Source organism: Mytilus trossulus, chromosome 10 (genome assembly GCF_036588685.1).
Source record: "Mytilus trossulus isolate FHL-02 chromosome 10, PNRI_Mtr1.1.1.hap1, whole genome shotgun sequence".
Classification (NCBI taxonomy): Eukaryota; Metazoa; Mollusca; class Bivalvia; order Mytilida; family Mytilidae; genus Mytilus; species Mytilus trossulus.
The window spans coordinates 59,865,128-59,884,636 of NC_086382.1; the positions used below are offsets into that span (position 1 = coordinate 59,865,128).

General features: G+C 31.7%; 1 protein-coding gene across 4 annotated transcripts in view; it reads right to left on the reverse strand.

The window, feature by feature from the left end:
• The window catches only part of LOC134688294 (protein lin-28 homolog), a 50,111-nt gene that overhangs the window by 22,112 nt on the left and 8,490 nt on the right, over positions 1-19,509 (reverse strand). Inside the window, exon 1 of one of the 4 annotated variants that reach the window (XM_063548856.1) lies at positions 14,187-14,384. The exons of 2 other annotated variants lie outside the window; for them this stretch is intronic. In XM_063548856.1, coding sequence (XP_063404926.1) covers positions 14,187-14,322 — 136 coding nt within the window. In that variant the 5' untranslated portion in view covers positions 14,323-14,384. Of the gene's footprint in view, positions 1-147; positions 779-14,186; positions 14,385-19,509 lie in introns of those variants that run through there. One more of the 4 variants, XM_063548858.1, reaches the window with a different exon arrangement.

The window sequence follows — 19,509 nt, forward strand, 5'->3', positions numbered from 1 at the left end:
AGTTTGAAAATGGTCATTTTAGTGATACAAAATCCAAAAACATAAGTGCATTTTTCTGAATGATATATTAGATACATAAATGAATTTAAAAAAAACCAATCCACATGGTCAGCAAGCATCCGAGCGACACATTCATTAATCATTCACCTCCATGTTCTGCCATTTCCTTGATTCATTTGGTTGCATCTGTTGTATACTTGTCAAAACATTGTAATCTCTCTAGAATGACCATAGCACTTTAATATGTCTTTATATAAAAGTCGAATATACTGATTATACTTCACATATCACTAATGTATTGATCACTGAAATATGTAGTAATAATGTCACTGTGTTGTCACAAATCTGGACACTCCTTCTAGTAACATGTCTCCTCACCGGAATGTTTCCTAAATTGACCACACGTCCAAAACATCATTTTACCTTGACCACACATGAAGGATTTTTAAGCGGAAATAGCTAGTAAACTGCGAAAGAATCCATGCGACAATGCACAAATGTGAACGACCGAATTCTTCCTATAGGTCACACTTGAAGACCACGTTGTTTAACACAGCAAAGGGAGCAATAGCGTGAAGATCGTCAAGCTCGACCAGGCAGCATATGGGTCAGTGGTGTTTGTGTATTCATTCAAAAGGTGAAGCACTTGTGATCACTATTAGTACACGAGTATCTTTTTCGTATGTAGGTCAGGTCAAAGTTCTTCACTACGAACAATTGTATTTCAGGGATGGGAGACCACGCGATTTCCTTTGATTTTCTACGCGTTAACTGTACAAGTAACTCATACAATGATGAATATTCAACGTATTCAACATGCATTGTTTTACATTGTGTCACATGTAAGGTAATTAAATATTGCGCAATATCTAATGCGTAATCAGTAAACATCAGAAATAGTTTTTAAACATGCTGTTTTTATAACTTTCCAAATGCAATGTTTATGGTATAAAATGATGGACTACTTACAAATATTTAACCTATTCATTTATTAAGTAATTTACATGTGGATTATGAGTTATTGTGTCATGTCCCGTTCATTGATGAACAGTTGTAACTTGCCCCAGTTAGAGAAGTGTCCATGAATCACAATCAACAACCAATCCTATATTCATAGTATAGTGTGCCAACTGGAATAACTTATTATTCACCCTATGCTTTTTTCAAATGTTTACATTTTTGACGTCAGTTTATCTCATTTATACATATTCGTAAGCCACCCACTTCATCAATAAACGTTTGACGTCACCTAATTTCGAAGTGTAAAATAATAAGGGGCGGTACTTATTGAAAACATCCAACGACAGTGGAAGGTGGAGCAAATCCTAGAGGACGATTGGTTAGAAATATAAATCTAAATGCGCAGCTGTTAACGCACAAGTGATTGTAGTATAAAGTCATCTTTTATCTTGTAAAATGTGAAAAAAAAAAAGCATGGAATGAAAATTTCTTTAAAAAGAAACATTCCAAAAACAATGAATTTCAGTGTTATTGCATTTAATTGTTTATTACAAGATGAATTCAATAAATTGTATCTTTGTTCTTGTAGGTAAAAACGTTATCAAAAACATCTGCGTTCAGACAATTCTATATTAAAATGTTTACATCAAATAATTTAACAAAAAAACAAATAAAATGCACAGCAATATGTTAAAGGTTGACCACAATAACACAAACCTTATAATATATTCTTTGATTAAAAAAAGTTCCTCTATTTCAATTTTTAATATTTTATTCATTTGTTTGAAATAAATACTAAGAATTTAAAATAATAATACAGTGAACTTGACCAGTATGTTATTTGAATTTTTGTAATATCACAATTGTTTCATAAATCCAATTTTTATTGCTTTATAATAAATGATCGAAAAAGATAGAAGAAGAAAAATATCAATGTGGTACATTTAAATAAATATGTTTTTGTTAATCATAATTTTTTTTTTATTAAAAATTTGTTTTATACTATTTGTGAATTTTTCTATATTCCAAACTCAAATAAATAATCAACACGGTACGAATAAAAGAAATAACTTTGTTAATATACATATATGTAAAGTTCTGATTTTTAACATTATAAGAGTCATTGTAAAAATAAATGTGGTATAGAGATATATTTATCCAGATTATTAAATCAAAGCGCGAAAGCGCTGTAAAGGCAGTTAATTACAGGTTGTGTGTATTTCTAGTCCAGTTATATCATTATCTTCCATAGAACAGAGGTGGTTTGTAGAATTTAAGATTAAGAGTTCTTTTGTACCTTAGTTCACCTATACATGTATCTATAGTCTACTGTTTACAGTATATTTTCTGTGCCTCGCCATGAAATGCATTTTTAGCCATGGCCTTGTCAGTTTGCTTTAAATTTATGAGTTTGACTGTCCCTTTAGTGTCTTTCGTCCCTCTTCTTTAGACATATAAGAACTTTTCCTTTTCAATATAAATAGACTATTTTTAATTATTGATTGTATACGCATATTCTATGACTCCCATAAAAAAAATAGTTCACAAAGATTGACTAGTCTCTGTACTGTGTGTATAGCAAGAACATCAAGTAACATAATGGTAAATGTACATAGTAACATGTCAACTTTTTTGATGACCATACCTGCCAATTGTCAGTATTTGCAGAGTATTTCCCCCATCGAGCTCAAGGCTCCCAAATGGAAATTTTGTAAGAGCAATTTTGTCGACTATTTAAAGAAAACAATTAATTCAACAATGGCTATAAGCTTGTTAATGCAAGAAGAAGCCAAAAACCACATTAGAATATATTTGAAGGGAATCCATGACAATCGCCCCATTAGCAAATAGCCCCACTTTTTCACTAACTCGCCCCACTTTAAAAAAAAACCTGCCCCAACCTGGATTACCAAATCGCCCCACTTGTGAACTGTGTTAAATCCCGTTAATATTACTCCTGCCAACTCGCCCCACCTAATAGAAAACGATAATATCTAGATAAATATATTATTAACCAGGAAGAATTTAGTAATGCCAACTCGCCCCACTTATGTAAAAAGATGTTATCCCATTGTATATAAGTTAAATTCTGTTAATATAACTCTTGCCAACTGGTCCCACCTAATGGAAATCAGTGAAATCTAGATAAATATATTATTAACCAGGATGAATTTAGTAATGCCAACTCGCCCCACGTATGGAAAAAGATGTTATCCCATTGAATATAAGTTTAATTCCTTATATTGCATTATGATACAATTAACAGGTTTCTTTTCAATTGTTATGCAAATAACTAAGCTTCAAAACTTACATTTATTCTTCAGTATATATCAATAATAGTAATTAAATTAATTTTCGGTTTGTTAGTATTCTGTGTAGATTAGTTTTCATTAAAGTCAAAAAATGAAAGTGGTGCGAGTTTTTATTTTTAATTATATATATATATATATATATTAATCTAAAAATTACCGTTTTTTTATAAGTAGGGCGAGTTGGCAGGAGTAATATATATATATATATATATAAAACAGGGTTCTCGCTAAGGCGAGTCCATGAGTCCTGGTCTCAACAAAATCTGTCTGGACTCACCATTTTCAAAACTGGCGAGTCCACAAATACATCAATATTGAAATATTTTGTATAAACTGAACACAGTTACCATGACTCACCGTGGCCAAAAATGACGAGTCCCTGGACTCGCCTTCAAAAATCCTTAGTGAGAACCCTGATTTAAAATGATTTAACCAATTTCACATGTGGGGCGAGTTGGCAGGAGTAATATTAAACATGATTTAACCAATTTCACATGTGGGGTGATTTGATAAATCAGTTTGTGGTGTTTTTTTTAAAAAGTGGGCCGATTAGCCAGTGGGGCGACTTTTCCTGCTTCCATTTGAAGGTTTTGTATGACTATATGAACCATCTTTCACGTAAAACCCCCATGTGCATTTTGAAAAGTTGGCAGATATGTTTCTTACTCCAGGCAAAATCTACCGGTATGAATGAAAAAGAAGTTTTCAATTAAGGCTCTGTGGCCATAACAGCTGTCTCATTAGCATTTTAACCACTTCCCATATTTGCAATTAAAACAATAGAAGAAAATTATTCAACGCAAAAACAAAACTTACTTGTAAATATGAAATTCTCTTTACGGTATGAGTTTTTCTCCTTGTTTGAGATTGTACAGTAGTACCTGTAACTGCTTATACCTATTTCTTATTCACTTTTGCTTGATAAACTCACTAAATATCACATACATTGTACCACATCTCCTTATTTTTATATGCATTCCAATAACATGAACAATTGTAATTCAATTCTATATACCAAAGCAAAATGAACTGCACCACTTTCATTCACTAGTATGCATCTTTTGGCAAAATACAAGACTTTGTTCTTAGATGACACAATTAATATAATATATATTTATTGATAAAAAAATAAAATTTGGTATACAAATCTTTAACGGTATAAAAAAAAGCACAGCTGTGTCATAAATTGTGAAATTTGTGCTGAAAACATAGACATTGATGGTATTTGAGTAATTCCATATGTGAAGCTCAACATTAGCTCGTCAGTTGGTGGTGGACAGTTATAGTTCCTTTCTGCAGGCTAGGATGAATGACTTTTCAGGAAAACCAATTTCACAAATCAAAACTTTCCTCTAGCATGTCTAGATTTCTCCTACAATATTCATCCAGTTTAGTTCTTTTGTTTTAATTGGACACCGTCCTGATTTTTAATTTTGCAAACCATTCAGTCTCTTGCTTGCAAATGGTGCATGAAAATAGGAATCCGGGTCCGTTCGCGCCCATTCACGTTCGCACCCTCTCATGTTCGCTCCCTTTCACTTTCGCACCCAAAGTCCGTTCGCACCCTACATGTTCGCGCCCAATTTTAATTGGTTTTGTGTTTAATAACTTTGATATCAAGTTTTGGCAAGTAGGTATTCTTAAAAGTATAATTGATTCCATTGTCTCAAAATAAAGCGAGACAGCATTTTTTATGTGTTGAATAAATCTTAATCATGTTTTTGAGAGTGTATTGTTAAAAAAATAATATTCCTTTCTAATTAAAGTGGGATTCTGTCAACGTTTTATTTTGTATTGAATAACACTTAATCATGTTTTGTTTAGTGTATTGCCTATAACTTTGTTTCATTGACTTGTTTCAAAATGAAGTGAGATTCTGACTACGTTTGTTTTTGTGCGTTGAATAAATTTTATCATGTTTTGGTTTATATATTAATAGTGTATTGCATTATTTTATTATGTCATTGTTTCAGATCAAAGGGACCAAGCTGTTAAAAACAATTTTCTTTTGTGTTTTTCATTTAAAATATTCAATCATTTACTCATACCAAGCTATAAATACATTCAGTATTTACATCAAAGCATTTAAAAACAACAATCACGATTTTCCAATTATTCAACTGGAATTTGTATTAAAATTGGGCGCGAACGTGTAGAGTGCGAACGGACCTTGGGTACGAACATGCGAGGTGCGAACGTGTAGGGTGCGAAAGTATATTGGGCGCGAACGGACCTGATACCTGAAAATAGGATGGGTATGGCAGTAGACAAGTCTCTTTAAAGTAGGTTTGTGCCCTGAAAAAAAGTTTTATAACTTAAGTTTAATTGAAACTTGTGCAACACATATACCTAAATAACTATATAACATAGAAGAGAGCATCATTCGTGTCAATGTTTTGTTCCTGTTTACATTGTCATTGATATTTTTTCAGAAAGCCTGAGGCATAGCTCATGAATTCCTGTCATTAGACATTACATCCTAAATTAACATAATTACTGCTAGAATGATTATCAGTATGATATACGTACACTACACTATCATTGTACAGCCCAAGTCTTCAGTATATATAATTGTTGCATTCATTCACTCCTGTGTTCAGTCGTTCAAAAATTTCTAAACATCAACAAATGAACTTTAATAACAACAAGAAAACACTAGAAAAGATACGTACATACAACCCGTGTTTAAGTGTATTTGAAAGAGAAATAAATCTGGTTAAACGATGTAAAAAGGAGAAATATATCTGGTTAAACGATGTATAAAGGAGGAAAAATTGTAGATATTGCATTACGATGCGTTCTACCTAATAGCACGTGGATATGTGTTTACATATTTAGACTTGACCCAGTATGACCCGTACCTTGTAGGTCGCCGCCGTCGTTTAAACACTTGACTACAGTCGTGTATAAGCTAGACAATAAAAAGCTTAAGCCTGTACTATTTGTGCGAAGTAAATGTGTTTGTTCTGTACATTTAAATTGTTTTACCTGATAGCAAGAACGTATATCTATCCGTTTCCTTCTTAATTCACTTTGTCAAATTCTTCGAGCTTCTTCAAAACATACGTATTACTGCGCGCGCCCGGAAGTGAAAAAAATATGAGAAATCCTCGTAAAATAATGCTATTTTCAATTTTGTGGAATCCATTTTGTTATATTAATTATACAAAGATATAAAAAGTTACGATTAATTATGAATTTGCATATTATTATACGGAACGTTTATGGACTATTTTTTTAAGTCGGTCATTTTGGCGGTAAATCATGTATACACATACACACGTAGATTGGCTGGTACCCGATTGTAATGTTACACATCAAATATATCAAATAGCTAATACCCGGAACGTAGTACCGGGAACCAGGATAATACGTAGATAACATACATAACTAATACCGAAATTGAAAACGCTTTACGGTTTCTCGTTCATAAACCGAATTCCGCTTTGAATTATAGAAGATGCAATATTAATCATGTTCTGTCGACTTTTCATAGTTATATCAACGTCTGAACTAATTAAAGAATCTTTAGATGTCAGATAACACTTGAAATTGACCCGACCTCTTTCCACACGGAATATACAACTATTGATAGTTTGTAGTCAGGTTGACTGCTTATAATGCAAAATACACACTTATAACAAGTTCTATAAAACGAACAATACACACTGATCGTTTCTTTAGTCCCCAATGTAAATGAAAGAAACAAAAACCATATCATACCATAAAAAGAAGAGGAGAAATTCGAACATTTCCGGATCTATTTCTGGCCAAAAGACCCCCAGCATGGATTGCGTATGAAAAGATGAACCTCATGACTTAAAAGTCAGGCCTTAAAGCACTGCCTTTAATAAAAAACTTGGTATATATATATGTATGTAATACATTTGAATTTCTAAATGCTTTTGAGAGTTTACAAAACAAGAATTTGAACTTGTAAGACATGCATATCCCAAAGGAAACATTCTGTGATACTTAAAAACAAGTTGGCTTTTATAACAGATGCTGAGAAAAAAATTAATTCGAAATTTGGAAGAAAGTAAAAAATTGGATTTTTTAAAATTTATTTGTGTTTAAAACTGGTTGTCACATGAAAATTTAAAAAATGCGTGAGGGCATGTTTCGGAAGATTTTAATGTTTATTGACTAAAACTATTAGTACAGTTTATTAATAAAAGTACAAAGCGTTTACTAAATAAATACAGAAAGTGGAGTTAAAATAATTGATTTCATAATCCACAAATGTTTTAAAAATATTACAATATATCAAATAAAGTTTTGAAAATTCGAGTGTTCCATGCCCAACATTCAAACGTATGTTACTAACCCAATCACCTTCCTGGAATAGAGGGGGAATAAGTTTTGTAAAACGAAAGTTCAAAAATCAGATTCCAAAGGACAGTTGTCATAATCGTAACATTCAAATAACCACTCCTTGTGAACGTTTTTTTAACTAGTGAAAATAGATATCAAGGGGGCTATTGTCACCAACCTATTCGCAACCATATCTTTACTGGCAAAACAAATTCATTGATTTGGTTTATATTTTGGTATATTTTCTTTTTTTTTTTTAACCCTGTATGCCAACATTCCCCATGTGAAATTATAAAATTGTTTGTTTCTTCCTATGTGACGTATAAATTTTCTGACGTCAGACATGCGAAGCAATGTTTGTTAGATGCTTTTGTGCTTTTCTTTGTTTCTTTTAAAATTGTACCACAGTGATGACTGATGTACACATATTTTGTCTATTTTATCTATTATGTCTGTTTTGATACATGTCGTTGTAAATATAGCGGAAGTTGATGAGACTCTCATACAAGTGAGAGATTTAGTGATATAAAATCAGGTTCAATTCACCTTTTTCTAAATTTCAAATTGCCTGTACCAAGTCAGGAATATTACAGTTGTTGCCCATTCGTTTTTGATGAGTTTTGTCAATTGATTTTGCCATGTGATTAGGGACTTTCCGATCGAATTTTCCTCTGAGTTCAGTATTTTGTGATTTTACTTTTTTTTTGTTCATGCCGTATGAAAATCATTCAAAACAGGAAGGGTGTTCTAACCAACTATTAGATACCTTAAACCAATATTATGTATGTACTTTTGATGTACAATGCCTTTAACTTCGTCTTCATTTAAGTTGATACATGTTCCCCTAGTAGCTCTTCTATAGAAAACGCATAAGTTTCTGACACAGAATAAATGTGATCTAATGAACTGTAAATTTTTTGTTGCTTTTGAGCAATTCTTTTTGCTGTTGAATATTAATCCCCTAAAAAAAATTGAAGAAATTATCTTTTCAATTTCTGAAATCTGAAAAGAGAAAAAAGTAACCCCTATCCAGTTTGTCTTCACCTCCCCTTTCCCTTATTCCAAAAATAATTTAAATTTAAATTTCTAGTGGAGCTTGCAACAATAACTACTCATTTAAATACATCATAAAATATCAAAATTTAAAATGACATAGTCATGGTTAAAATTAATATTAGTTATAGTAACGTCTAAAAAATGTTTACAGCTAATCATCTCAAGACAATCACCATTTCATAATACATAAGTTTCAAGCAGTGTTAGGGAGGTAACCAAACATATGTATAATTGTATTCTTTACATTGAATTGGGATTACCTCCCTTACACTGCTTATAAATTGTCTAAATTGCCTTATACCAGAAAATCCTTGTTTCCCCCTTGTTCCCCCTATTTGCTAAATGATATAAACCATAACCCTCATAACCATCCCTTTGCAGTATGGAAACTTGCGGTATAGTTTCAGAGAGATTTATACCCTTAAACATAATTTATTGACTGGAAACTACAAAAATGCTTATTTTGAGGCCCTTTTTTGGCTTCCAACTTATTGAAATCAGAATTGGAGCAAGAACTCCAAAACTCAATTCCAGTCTTTCCTTTGAAGTAAGAAATCTTGTAGTACAATTTCTGAGAGATCCATACACTTAAACAAAAATTATTGTCTATACACTAGAAAAATGCTTCTTTTTGTCCCTTTTTTTGCCCCTTATTCCTACATATTCGTTGTAATTAACCCTAAACAGAATCCCAGCCTTCCCTTTGTTAAATGGAACCTTGTTGTACAAATGTCAGAGAGATTTATACAGTTATACCAAAGTTATCGTTCAGAAAAATGCTTGTTTTTGGCCCTTTTTCGGTCCTTAATTTTAAGACTGTTCTCCCCATGACCCTTTAAATAAATCTCAACCTTCTGCTTATGGTATTTAACATTGTGGTACAATTCAGGTCATTTTAAGAAACAGTTGCCTCAATTTTAGTGCGTTTTAATTATTTATCTCCCGCTTCAATATAAATATTTCTGAACATAATAAGTAAATTGAACCATTTTTTCTCATCAAAATTTAACTAAGGATTACAATTTTTCTCATCAAAATTTAACTAAGGAACTAAGGATTACAATGAAGTGAGGTATAGTACATATATAAATCAGGCCCAATATTACAAATGTCATGATAGTAGATCAATGTTTTTGAATCATATCAATTAAGAAGATATAATACAATGTAACTAACGAAACAAGAATCGAATGATCCGCAAAGAGCGAGACCGCATTCGTCGATTAGGTAAGTGTCTGTACTAATATGCATGCAATTTCATACTCAAACGAAATGTCACAATCAGGAATAGAATATGATCAGTTAAATAAGAGACAGTCATGACAGTTAGGTGGGAAATATACATATAGTATCGGTTACCGAATTCGTGGTGGTAACCGTAAATCTTAGGAATTGTCGATTCCTCCTCATAACTTAAATATGAGAAAGTAAAATAACAAAATTATAGAACTACAAGGAAAATTCAAAAGGAAAAGTCCGCAATCAAATGGTGAAATCAGAAGCTCAAACACATAAAATGAAATGACAACAACTGTCATTTTCTTGACTTGGCACGTACATTTGATTATGTTGAAAATGCATGATAAAACTGCTGTATAGCTTGCTAAACCTCTCACTTGTATGGCATGCATTAGACAATTTTACATATAAAATTTGAGGAATTTTTATACTTCAAATGTGCATAACTCATTTCCAAATTATTGAATGTCTCTAATTTTCAAATTTTTAAAAGACATTGTTAATATAAACCTATGATTTAAGTTTCATAAAATTTTTGCAGGACTTGTACACATAAGAGCGCTAATGTTTCCAAGGAATATAACTCTTCTAATAATAATTGATCGGCATTAATTTTCGAACTCGTTAATGATATTGCTGATATACACCTTTGATATAAGTTTATGAAAATCCGGTAAGACATTTTTAAATGGAACGCTCGCAATGCAATTGTCCATTAATTAATGTTTCCAAGGGGCATTTTGTTTTAAAAATATATAAACTCATCATAGATACCAGGACTAAATTTTGTATATACGCGAGACGCGCGTTTCGTTACAAAAGACTCATCAGTGACGCTCGAATAAAAAAAAGTTAAAAAGGCCAAATAAAGTACGAAGTTGAAGAGCATTGAGGACCAAAATTTCTAAAAGTTTTGCCAAATACAGCTAAGGTAATCTATGCCTGAGGTAGAAAAGCTATAGTATTTCAATAATTCAAAAACAGTAAATTTATAAATATAACCAAATCAATGATAATTCATGTCAGCACACAAAAGTGCTGACTACTTGGCTGGTGATACCCTCGGGGAAATAAATCTCTACCAGCAGTGGCATCGACCCAGTGGTAATAAATAAATTCATATATATCATTGGCACTGATTTTCGAACTTGTCCATACACTCATCATCATGATCATAGAGACCAGGAATGAAATTTTGTATTTGCACCAGACGGGCGTTTCGTCTTCAAAAGAATCATCAGTGATGCTCGAATCAAAATAAATGGATCAAGCCAAATAAAGTACGAAGTTGAGGAGCATTGAGGACCAAACATTCCTTTAGGTTTTGTAAATACAGCTAAGGTAAAATGTTCCTGAGGCAGGAAAGGTTAGCATTTTAAAAGTTCAAAGTTTTGTAAACAGTTAATTAATGATTATGACCATATCAATGATAATTCATGTCAACACAGAAGTACTGACTAGTGGGCTGGTGATACCCTCAAACATTACTCATATAAACCGCTATGATTTCAGTGTCATAAAATTCTAAAAAAAGAATATGTACACGTGAGAGCATAAACCAGAGTTCTCCACAACGTATTGCGCTGGGGGCAAAAGTGCAAAGACATTACGATCAAACTATCTAAATAGGATGCCATCTTGTTTTATTTCTTTATTTCAAAATGAGTGGCTATCATCGGGAATAAAGAATAAAATAATCAACAGATGAACATCCAGTTGATTAGATTTATAAATATCAATTATGATCGATATTGAGTTATCTCCCTTTGCAACGTATTTTGTAGCAAAAAGGTGTGGAGAATCAACTTATTTATTGACTCTATTTCCTTAATATTAACTGTTTTCGTAACAAGCATGGAAACGGTGTAAAGACGGTAGATGTTTACTAACTGCTAAACAATGTTGTGCATAAACATATAAATGACACATCAGATATATATAAGAAGTTCTATTCACCAAGTTCATACGAATAACGTTTTTTTTACTTATTTGCCTGTTTTAACATGTTAAAGCTTAAAATAAATGATATATTACAAAAAATAATAATCCAAACTATCAGTATGTTTGCATGTAAGGTAATATAGATATCGTTAATGATAGGTATCCGTAGAATATGTTTTTATTGATGATTGTTAATAACAGAAAGACGCCTTTATTGATGTTTATATCTTTATGAGTTTGATTCTGGCACCAAATCTGTATACTCATTATGATTCATACTATGCATATAAAATCATCACTATTCAACTGATTAATTAAGCATTCAGTTTGTAAAGGCATATTTAGATGAAACTGGCATTTATACTGTTTGGAAAGTATAAATAGTTGTTTCGGTTATTTTTACCAAGAATTGTAAAATACACTAGCATTTATACAAATTTTAGAATACATTATAACTTCTGCAAATCATGAAACCTTATCAAAAATAATTGTATAGTTTTGTGCATGAAGATTTATGAGAGCTGTCAAAGAAATAATTTTGAGTAATTATGCGGTGGTTTATTAAGCTTAACAACAAACCAGCGCCAGTCAAATGAATGAAGAACCATTGCATCTATGAAAGAACCGATAAATATTGCAATTTTGCCTTTGTTTTATGTATTCTCTTACAGTGACCAGTCAATTTTGGCCGTCAATTTATGTGGATCGAAGGCGTTACCATAGGAACATATTGAAGAATTCTATTTTAGATTGCAGTCGTGCTGGGTTGAAACTTCAGCCATCAAAGGAGACTGACTGTCCATTATAGAAACTGAACGTGGTTTATCATCGTTACCCCTTTTTAATCTCATTAACTGAGTGTGAAAATCCATCAACTTAGTGAATAACGAACAGAAACCTCCCTATCTTGTCTTATCTTAATTTTACAGGATGAGAGATTTAGTCAGGTGGTGATAAATAAGAATTTTATCAGCGAGTAAAAGCAAATTATCATCATGGAGGTTCTATGCAGAATGAAAATATTCATCATTAACTCAGCAATTGTTTTGAAAGTCCTTGTCTTATGCAAATGTTGTATATTCCAGTAGTATTTTACAAGACTGCGTATGTGACAAATTACTTATTCTGTTGTGTTTCTGGTACGTATTCAAATGTAAAACAAACGGACTGATTCATGACAAAAAAAGAGACGAAAAGCAAATATGACAGAAAGCAACCAATGACAATCCCTGAATTACATGTTCTGTCTTATAACATGCACATATAGAAGGTGGCAGGGTTTGATTTGAATAATATCATTTGGTAAGAATAAACTGTAACCATGGTAACGAAGATTTAACTAGCTGATTGCAATAATTACGACGATTCCAAATGCATGTACATATTAAGCACTATTTAAACTTTGAACATTGAAATTTGTAGATGTTATACAAGTGCATTACTTCCTTGAAAATGTGAAAGAACGTAAAATGAAAGTTATTCATGGGATTGTTATAATATTCAGTTATTTTCTTTGGAATACTACCTAATGTTTGTAAATTAATTTTATGAAATGTTTTGTTAGAACATATATATTTTTTATGGTTCAGACAGACTACTTCAACATGACAGTCTGACACCAAAAATGATTTCACAATAGTCTTCAAAATGAGCTAAAACCAAAGCCATTTCTGTTCTAGCTTTAAGATAAGATATGATGTGACTGCCAATTAGAGAAATAACTACAAATGGTCAGAGGAAAAACATTCAAAACAAATTTTTACTGTTAGTTTTTTTTTGGCCTTCGACAACGAGTGAAATAATTCAAAAGATAAACGCAAATGGTCTGATATATAATATAAAATTAACAAATATATACTAGGTAGATAGCAACCTGCATCAAACCTTGAATTTCAGGCATCTGGCTTGTGACAAGCAAATATATTTCAAATGTAGCGGTAAAACCATGAATGATAGTTAATAGTCATCCCCTAACCTGAGACAATGGTACAACAGTTCTACATAGGAACTACAATAATTAGGCTAAACTGGCTCGACTCATTAGGTCGACACTATTAACACAAAAAAGACATTAATCATAGGGTTAGTTAAAGCTACAATTGTATATCAAAAACCATGATATTTAAGACGAAATTTCGGTCATTGACAAGCTTTTTCAATTATATAGAAAGCAAAATACTTTCCAGGATGTAGCTCAATTAATACCAGCCCAAAATATACAGGTGTACCAGATAATATCCCTACGTAATTTTATTTATAATTGGAAAACATTCCTCGCTTTACATGTACCTGTGATCGTGCAGGTCCACCTAATATAAACGTGACGCCCCTTTGTTCATGTTGAGACAAAAAAAACACACTTACCGCTTGGAACGCTCATGTAAATATTCTGTCCGTTACTGTTAAAATTATTATTCTGTAAGCTTAAATTCCATGAAAATTGTTTCGTTAAAAAAGTAAGATCCGGTTGAATTTCTTGACTCTGAATATTTCTCAACATGTCTAGTCCACTATTGCGGTAAGATAGTTTCGACGGTCACCGTGCCATTTCCTCTACGCTATTTAATTCATGAATTGACAATTTCAAATAGGATACGTCGTAATAAAGTGATGTCCAATCGGTCAAGCAGCTAGAATTACAAGCCCTGGGGAGTGAACTGACCTTGGTTGTGGTCAGTGAATAGTTAAAAATAATACAGAAATGTTGCATTCGAATTCTTAAGAATTTTTTAAGTTCTTAGTACTTCATCACCCAGGTAATTTGACAGACCATTGAAAACTATAAATTATTTTCTTTTTCATTCACATTTTTCACACGGTCACACTATTGAAATCGTTCTAGTGATTTTTGATATGATTTTGAAGACGCCGGTTTTACAGTGCAGTTCGGTTTGCTCTACTTTTATTGTTTGACATCGCACTATAGTTGAAATACAAATAATTAATACATTCATTTATAACAATTGACCTGCCATGTGAACAAAATGATGTGGTGGCTTGAAAAAAAGATAAAGTGTATCGTGACATCGGAATAATAGAGCATAAAATTCACAACGCAATTCCTGGAAAATTAAAAAAAAATATTTTTAAGATATTGTCTTCAACATCAATAATCTTCTGTTGCCTCTAATTTATAGAAACATATTTTGCAATGAGAAATGGAGATTCATTGTACATTCATTTGAAATAAAAGAAAAAAAGGAAAATCTGCTAGTGCTTTGAAATAACTTTTGATATAAGTTTACTAGGTGGAATAACACATTTTCTAGTAAATAAAACATCTTCGATGTGCATTAGTTTTTTGTTTGCATGGTTGTTTTTTAAGGGATACTTGGTACTAACATTTTGGTCTAGCACACAATACTGTTTTCTCGGAGTGATTACTTTGTGTTGGTTGTTTTTGTTTTTGACTTAGATTTCAGTAACTGCCAGTACTCTCATATCGGTTCTTATGTTCTATGACCTGCTTGCTTTGTTCGTGCTGATGAGTCAATGAAAAATAAGGATATGTCGTATGATTGTCAATGAGACAACTATCCACTAGAACTCAAATGACTGATGAGTAAAACCTTTTAAAATGATTTGTATAGTTCGTTTTTAATGTTGTGTTGTTATGGCACTGTCCCTAGTTACCGAAGACATGTATAACCTCCACACATGCTATATGGTCTTTTCCTAAGTCAGGAGCCTGTGCTTCAGAGGTTGTGATTTGTTGCTGTCTATCATAACTGATATGTGTTATTTGTTTATTGTTTTGCACATAAGTCAGACAGTTAGTTTTCTCGTTTCTTCTGTTTGTTGAGATTTGTCTTATTACCAATTACACCAAAAACCTTTATTTTTTTATTTTATTTTATTTTTTTATGCGGTATTCTAAATATTTTAGTAAGCAACAGACTACGAATTCATTGCCTTGTGTTACAACTTGTAGTTGAAAACAGCAGTTAGTTAAGAATGATAAAGCATAAAAGTAGAAAATACTTCATTGATATTCTGGACGAAAACAAGAGGTTTGATAGTGGTTGCTTATTCAGGACAACACATCAATCAAGGACCCATCGAAAGGTCTTTTAGTTATAGAGGACTTGTAACTCTCCGAAAAAGGAACAACAGATTACACGTTCTATTAACCGTTCCAAAATAAGGTCTGTGCCATTACATCACATATCAAAAATAAAAAGTTAAATTGTTTCATAAATTTAAAAAAAAAAATCCATAATAGAAAAATTAGTTTCATATGATTCACCATGATATCCGATTTTTTTCATGTTATTCAAAATGCATACAGTATATCTTTTCTCATTAACTTACTTGTTTGCATAATAGATGCTTTCACTAGATTTTAAAATCAACATCCATAAAAGTATTGAATAGATTTGAAATTTAACATTCATAAGGAAAATAAATCAGCCTTCTATCTTAGAAAGGCATGTGTTGTCTTCATCGTACATTTCTTTAGTTCAGAAAAAGAATCTGTATTCTTCTCCTTAGACATGTTAGATGAAGATACACAGAATAGTCAGGATGGTTATTCTTAGATAACTAAACATAATAATAAGGGCTCATTAATATTACTTAAATTGACCTCATCGACATTATCTATATTAAGGAAAGGTTTCATAATCAATTGCGCATGACCATGATGACTTAGGGGCGAGGCCATATATGTTTTTACGGAAATAAGGTGTGTCAATGTTCATACAACTGCATACGAAATATCAGTAACTTACCATAAGCGGTTCTGCTTATCTGGACTAACCTAATACATTAACAAAACTATGCAACATTTCAAAGTCAAATGAATATAGCTAATCGGGCATAGCAAAATAATTTCCATGGAAATATGTTAGATTTTTCAAAGCTAAAATATTGTGTACCAAATAATATTGGTTTACCATTAGTGATTCCTGATCACGACGACTATGCCGAAACCAAACGCATGTGTTTGTCTAGCTTTCTCAACGTCGAAATATAGGTGAGACGAAAAGCATTAACGCAAACTTTTTGCCATTAAATAATTCGGTAACTGCAAACGTTATGATCCATATTCGTGAATAGGCATTTGAATTGAACCACACAGAGAATTATTCATATATTGAAAACTTGTTAAAAATTAATAGTTGTATATGATCAAGGAGACTTATAAGGTATAATACCTCAATGTGGTACATGTAGCAACCTAACAACATATATAAATCGAAATGAAAACAAACTTGAGTCTGTATAATACGTTAACTCAAAGAGTAAGTAGCGTTTCACAAATTTTAACATGTTATCAAAACTAAACTTTTGGTTAGATGTGTGTCGTTCCTTTAGCCACCAAATAAAGTATTCCAATGTCTGGATAGATAACTTAAAAGTTTTAAAAACATTGAATTTCAGAATTTCAGTTCACCTTGTCTGGGCATGTTTGTTTACAAGTTGTTGAAATCGGGAGGGCTATTATAAGTTTCACAATCATTTTTCCGCTACTGAAATTTGCTATTAGGTTTAACAAAGTGACTATCAGTTATCAAAACTAATTATTAAAAAAAAACACTGACAAAAAATGTACATTTAACATCAGCATTACTTGATATGAATAATTATAAAAAAGAAGATGTGGTATAATTGCCAATGAGACAACTCTCCACCAGATTCAAAATGACACAGAAATTAAGAACTATATAGGTCACCGTACGGCCTTCAACAACGAGCAAAGCCCATACCGTATAGACAGTTATAAAAGGCCCCGAAATGACAAATGTTTATCTTTGTTTTGTTTAAATATTATTTTTTTTGTGGTTTTATCAGCTCTCAACGTTTGTATTATACATTCTATTTTCAAATTTTCAAATATGGAAACCTCGTTTAAAAGAAGTTGCTGAAAAGTCGACGCAAATTGTCAAAATGTGCATCTGGTGCATGAAATGTTTGTTTCTTTAATGCTATTAGACGAAGATTAAAAAAAAAAGTCAACCAATTTACAAATAAATTTGTTTCACGTTAAAATGTTGATCTACTCAGAAGTTTTGAAAAAAATAATGAACAAAAAATACAACCGCTTGTCATTTATTTTTCTTACTTTTCTTATCCAAGGTTTCGCTTAAATAATAATAACCAGAACAAACTTATACGGTGACCTATAGTTGTTAATGTTTATTTTTTTTTGTCATTTTGGTCTTTTGTGGATAGTTGTCTCATTGGCAATCATACCACATCTTCTTTTTTATATATTAGCACACATGTAAAACGGTTACAATATGAAAAGTACTAAATTTAACCCAATTTTATTAATTAACATTTTATCTCGTGAATATCAATTTATTATTACAACATGCAAAATAAGAACATGTTTACACATAATTCTTTTCTTCTTTTTTTAAGTATCTCGTCCTTTTTTTGTGTACTAAACCTTATAGTTGCTTATATACTTACCAGCTTGATAAACATTTGCCACTGTTATTTGAAATCCATGCATGTTTAACATCATAATAATTATAACTCCACTTTTCAAAAACCCCTCTTTTCATAATGCAAAAATCGTGATTTTTCACGAAATAAACCTTAGTTATTTCTCCATCTTTTCTTAAGCATCTCGGCTACAGTTTAGACATATATTATGTTAAAAGTCTGCATTATAAACGTCATAGTGGTCAGAGTACTTCATATCTTTTAGAAATAATTCAGAAGGAACTTGAAAGATCAATTAGTCTTTAAATGAAAAAAAAAAGATAATTGGGATAATTGGTATTTCTAATGTAATGATTTTGTCCAGAAATATCTCAGAATACGCCCCTAATTTATTATGAAAGAAAGTCGTCAATAGTAGCCGGGGCAGGTCAACGTTCGGTCACTGTCTATAAACAGACATGGAGGTCAAAATGACATAAGCGAGTCTGTAGGGTTTATAGTGGACACATAATGTTTCTTTTACGTTGTCTAAACGTACTGATTTTATGTCTCCTATACATTGTACATAGAAAAGCAAATTAAAAGAGATACTTAACAAATTGTACAATACAAAAAATATGGGAACAGACAAGAAATCATGGGTCAGTAGATAGATCACCTACTTAACATGCTTAAGGTTAACAAGTTTAAAAAAAGCTTTCAGGGACCCTTAAACAGAGAAAAGAACATATAGCACTAGTGTGGCAGGTTTGCTTTAAATATCTCAATAGCATTTTCATTTTGAAGATTTTTTTTTCGCTTCGTAATTTTATACGACGTACAATGGTCAATATTTGAATGTAAATGAATATGACGTAATTACCAGCAGGCAAAAATCATCATGCCATCTCAATATTCCTGTTTGGTTTTTGTATAAAACTGAATATTTAGTACTTATCATATACTTAGTATTGTGATGTATTTATTTGTAAAATTAGTTTGATCAGACATAAGGAGGGCAACATAAAGTTTGTCGACCATTCGACAGGTGTATACACATGATACAATGTGTATTTATTTGAAAAGTTATTCCTTTGATAAGACAGGGAGGGCAACATAAAGTTTGCCGACCATTCGAAAAATGTTCGACAGGTGTCTTTACATTCTCATGATTATACAAGCTTTATACAAAGATACAACTACTAAAGAGTTGGTTTCTCAATTATGCCAATTTTACAACTCGTGCATCATTGGAATTTTAAATCTTTCTGGAGACCTCGGTTTATCCAAATTTTCTTACATCATTAAAATATTC